The 5,000-nt window shown below is 36.8% G+C and overlaps 1 protein-coding gene across 2 annotated transcripts in view; it reads right to left on the reverse strand.

Annotated features, from left to right (window-relative positions):
- Positions 1-5,000, reverse strand: part of LOC144967105 (nucleoredoxin-like) — an 83,795-nt gene that overhangs the window by 6,179 nt on the left and 72,616 nt on the right. For both annotated transcript variants that reach the window (XM_078903941.1, XM_078903943.1), the window contains exons 5-6: positions 3,130-3,334; positions 1,006-1,094 (exon numbers count right to left, since the gene is read on the reverse strand). In XM_078903941.1, coding sequence (XP_078760067.1) covers positions 1,006-1,094; positions 3,130-3,334 — 294 coding nt within the window. The remainder of the gene's footprint in view (positions 1-1,005; positions 1,095-3,129; positions 3,335-5,000) is intronic.

Genomic DNA, 5,000 nt, shown 5'->3' on the forward strand with positions numbered 1-5,000 from the left:
TCGTGATTTGTTTTGCATAGTGATTTGATTAAAATACATTTTTTACATATTACTGTTACCGAAAACCACTTATATATTATGTTCTGAAAAGTGAGTCTTTTTTAAAAAAGGAGTTTACTAGCCGTCATGTTAGTGATAGATAACTCAGGATTATTTTGGCATCCTATTATTGTTGTCACACTCCAGTATATAAGCGTCATTGCGAATAATTGTACACAAACTAACGACGAGTTACATACACTGGTGATAAACTTTTCGTAGTAACCTAGTTTAAAGTACACGCGATTGATACATTGTTATCGACACAAGTCATAATAACTCCGCATTGTATTGACACATTGCTTTATAAGATATAACGGGAAAAGGCATCCAATTCAACATACATAATAAGTTGAAAGAAGAGAGAGAGAGAGAGAGAGAGAGAGAGAGAGAGATCTAAAAAAAAAAATAGAACAGTTCATACCAGTAAGTGTAAAACAGTCAGTAGCAGTATCCTGTAAATAATATAAAATATCGTAACTAATTTATTGCAACATGGAAGCATATAAAAGATACTTAAGTCTCTTGGAAATACCCCAGGAAAGAATATTTTCATGGTGCGAAGAGAAAGTAAATGAAGAACATGAAGAAAGAATTCGTAGAGAAGAACACGAAGAAAGAATTCGTAGAGAAGAACATGAAGAAAGAATTCGTAGAGAAGAACATGAAGAAAGAATTCGTAGAGAAGAACGAGAAGAAAGAGCTCAAGGAAGGGAACTTAAAAGAGAGATAGCTCTAACAGAAGAAGAAACCAAATGGACCCAAATGATGCTGGAAATTGAAAAAAAAAAACGGTCATGAAAGAAAACATAATAATGGTGATGCTTTTCTAAGGGTTTTTGTGAGTGATTGAATGGCACTCTGAAGAAACATTCTAAGAAAAGTGTCAGCAGAAAAACCAGATGATTGGGACCAAGACAAACTGCCGTCCAAGACATCCTTTAAAGGTACATAACTTCAACTGACCTTACAAGAGGGGTCGTCATTCAACGATTGCCTCCCGTTCATTGTGATAATCGTTCCCTTTTCATCAACGAGAACTAACATCGGGATACCTGGAGAAAGAAAGATTTTGCATGGCAACAAGAAAAATGAAATGTAAGTAAAATGTAAATAGTATAAACACATCACATGAATGAATAGGTATGTGAATGGATGAAAGCATAATATAATAAAATAAATAAAATTCTCTTTATTCATCCCATAGGGGAAATTTGTCTCTTGGGTCTATTCCAAGGGAAGACTGGAATAACCCCAGGCGACAGCCGCAGTGCAGCGCCGCAAATTGATTAATGATTGAGTGCATGAAGGAATGAATAAATGAGTGAATTGCATCACAGAGAAATACTGATAAAGTTAACCACCGGACCAGAAAGATTGGGTGACTTTAAGCAAGGTTGATTTTATCCATTATTAACGGAACTCGCGTAGATAAAGAACATGGAATCTGGGACCAACAAGCGGTGTCGTGTTGACTTTAAGCAGAGGTTGACTTTAAGAGTGTTGACTTTATGCGGATTCCACTGTACCTACTGAATAGTATTATCAATGGTTATCTAAATCAATCGATATATGTGACCCATCGCCCCAAAACGGCATTATGTCGGGATGAACCAGATACTAAAAAACTGAATTAAAGCTAAACTGGTCGAAAATTTGAATTATTTCTATTCAGCATTCTAAGATAGGATATTCATTCTATTCAATAAAACATACAAACTCATTGTCAGTCGGATATTTCTGGCAATGAATTCAATTTTCAGCATCTTAATCATTCCGACATAATACCGTTTTGAGGCGAGGGTCACATATGATCTAATATGATATAAGAGTTTTCAGATAAATTTTTAATAAGAGATGATTGTCTTGTTAGTATCAACATAAGAGTCTGCTCCACTCACTTTTCTGAATTAATATTCACCCAATATCGGAGCGTAGCCATCGCTAACTTTTATAGCCTGACACCGACCAAAAATTGACGTCAAAATGCTAGTCTTTGGCCACAAATGAAAACAAATGGTGAGTTGTATTCAATAGTTCAACCAATGGGGCCACTTGTTTCCATGAGCACCCACTAACGACAACTCACTATGCGGTGCAAAAACCAAATAATGACGTCAAAATGCCAGTCTTTTTGGATTTCAGTGTCAGGTCATAGATAGTTCGAAGATGACGTCACTTTGGTCTTTGTTATTGTTTTTTGCCATCCGCGTTCATGAGTAATGCTCACTGAACTGTATTAACCAGACTATAAACGTTCAAGATTACACATAGTTTTGTGTGTTGGTCCGTTATAACTTCCGGATGGCAATGTTATGAGCTTCCAAGCCAAGCGCATACTATCTATAACTTAACTATGGCTACGATCGGAGCCCAGACAATGGCTCAATCGTCTATGTGTTAAATGTTTGTGTTGAGAATAGAACTCATAGCCTAAAGGGCTAACTCACCAATAAACGTCCTTGTTTCTTGTGTGTTGACTCGAGAAAGATAGTATATTTGACATCCCACCTCCCCCCCCCCCCCACCCCTTCCCCCGCTTTAAAAAAAATATTTAAAATAAATATTTTTAAAATTTACAATGTAGTGGTGGATAGCGTTGATTGTAGGATCGTTCCTCTCGTGGCCAGGCGGAGAAAGTCGGAACAGGCGGATATAGTCGGAACAGTCGGTGAAAGTCGGAACAGTCGGGTATTATCCTTTGACCTTTCTCTTAACTCACTTCATATTATATTTTCTAATATGACATTTGAAACCTCCTAAGTCAAACCAAGAAAGAAAATGAGATAACAACACTTTCTTTGAATCTATAATGCACTTTGGAATCACTAGGAAAATGCTAATCTTTCAAAACACTTAGGGCAAGGTTCTATGTGGCAAAGAAGACACCCATTTTACTCTTTAACTAAGTAAATAACAAAAAGCAAATTGTTGTAAAAGAGCCGAAGAAGACTTTGAACGTCCCTCCTCTAATAAGTTGGGGGGTTTTTTCTTGGGGTTTATTTTTTTTCAGTTTCTGGCAGAAATGTTGAACAAGATCGAATGTGCATATTAATATTACGAATTTGATAGCCTGATTCTTAATCTTACCGTCTACATCAAAATGTTTCTTGATGGCTTCAATTCTAGGATCATCAAAAGGTAAGGTCACCCAGGGCATTCCCGTGGCGTGGCGCATAAAGGCCTCTTCACTTCGGTCAGCTGATATGAAAACCACCTCAAACTTGTGTCCCCTTGTCTTCAGCTCGTTGTAGGCCCGCATCAGTTCAGGGTCGAAGTATCGACAGGGAATACACTGTGACAAGGAGTAGATAGATACATGACATAATATTATTATGAATGTTGAAATATGAAGCTAATTATTATAGAAAAAAAAAATTTGAGCTTTTATATAGCGCAATATCCACTAAACGTGCTCAAAGCGCTTTACAAGGGGTCACTGGCCAACAGCAACACATAACCTGTAGGACGAGACATGACGCCTGTCACGCGATATTAACAAATTTAAGGGACAGAGACAACGCTGTTAACGGCCAGGTACTCGTTTTACACCTGAGTACGGTCAGAGAATGTGAGTAAAGAGCCTTCTCCAAGGACTCAACTATGCGCCGAGCGAGGCTCGAACCCAGGACCTTCCGATCCGAGAGCGAGTGTCATACCACAAGACCACATAGCCGCAGAACAATATGGAAGGAACGAAGTTGACGCCATTCAGCTCTTGGTTATTGTTTTTAGACAGCCGTTTTAATGATTAGATTTCATTAAATTATAACAAACTATAAAAACGTTCAAGATCACACAAAAGTTTGTGTGTTGGTATGGTGGAGGTTGTGAATATTTTATCTAACTGCATAGCATCAACTGCGAAGAAAAAAAATACGTTTTAAAATTTTTGGCTAGAAAACATCTCCTTCAAATATCGATCGATTAAAATGACCCTCATCTTTTCAAAAACTTTCAAACCCGGGACTTTAACTTGAATAAAGTTTCGGATTTTGAGAGCATTTGACAAGACAAGGGTCATATGTATTGAACATCTTGCCAAAAGCTGTAGACTGTAAAAAGTAATGTACAAAGATGAATATAACAGCTTTTGAAAAGAAAAAACAAACAAACAAACAAACAAACAAAAAGTCACTGAAAGTTTCGGTTTAAACCCCTTATTCAGGTGCTAATAACAAAAAAGAAATGTTTCTCAGAAGGATGTTAAGAATCTCATGGACAGAGAAGAAAACTAATGAAGAAGTATTAGAGCAAGCTGAAACTAAAAGGTTATTCATTCGTACATTAAGAAAAAGACAAATGCAATTTTTAGGGCACCTAAATCGACATAAATGTATTGAACATCTTGCTCTCACAGGAAAGATAGAAGGTAAAAAGAGTAAAGGTAGACCAAGAAAAACATATTTGAATAGTTTGAACAGCTGGGTGACAAAGAAAGAGAAGAGTAATATTAGTTTTCTGAAGTTATCTGATCAGAGAGATGAATGGCGTACCGTGATCGCCGATGTCTGGCACAGACTTGGTACGTGAAGAAGAAGAAGAAGAAGAAGAAGAAGAAGAAGAAGAAGAAGAAGAAGAAGAAGAAGAAGAAGAAGAAGAAGAAGAAGAAGAAGAAGAAGAAGAAGAAGAAGAAGAGGAGGAGGAGGAGAAGAAGAAGAAGAAGAAGAAGAAGAAGAAGAAGAAGAAGAAGAAGAAGAAGAAGAAGAAGAAGAAGAAGAAGATCATCATCATCATCATCATCATCATCATCATCATCATCAACAACAACAACATCATCATCATCATCATTATCATCATCATCATCATCCTCTTCTTCTTCTTCTTCTTCCTCTTCTTCTTCCTCTTCTTCTTCTTCTTCTTCTTCTTCTTCTTCTTCTTCTTCTTCTTCTTCTTCTTCTTCTTCAACATCAACAACAACAACAACAACAACAACAACAACAACAACAACTACAACACCA

Source organism: Berghia stephanieae, chromosome 3, assembly GCF_034508935.2.
Source record: "Berghia stephanieae isolate SIO BIC M18660-M18661 chromosome 3, UCSD_Bste_1.3, whole genome shotgun sequence".
Lineage (NCBI taxonomy): Eukaryota > Metazoa > Mollusca > Gastropoda > Nudibranchia > Aeolidiidae > Berghia > Berghia stephanieae.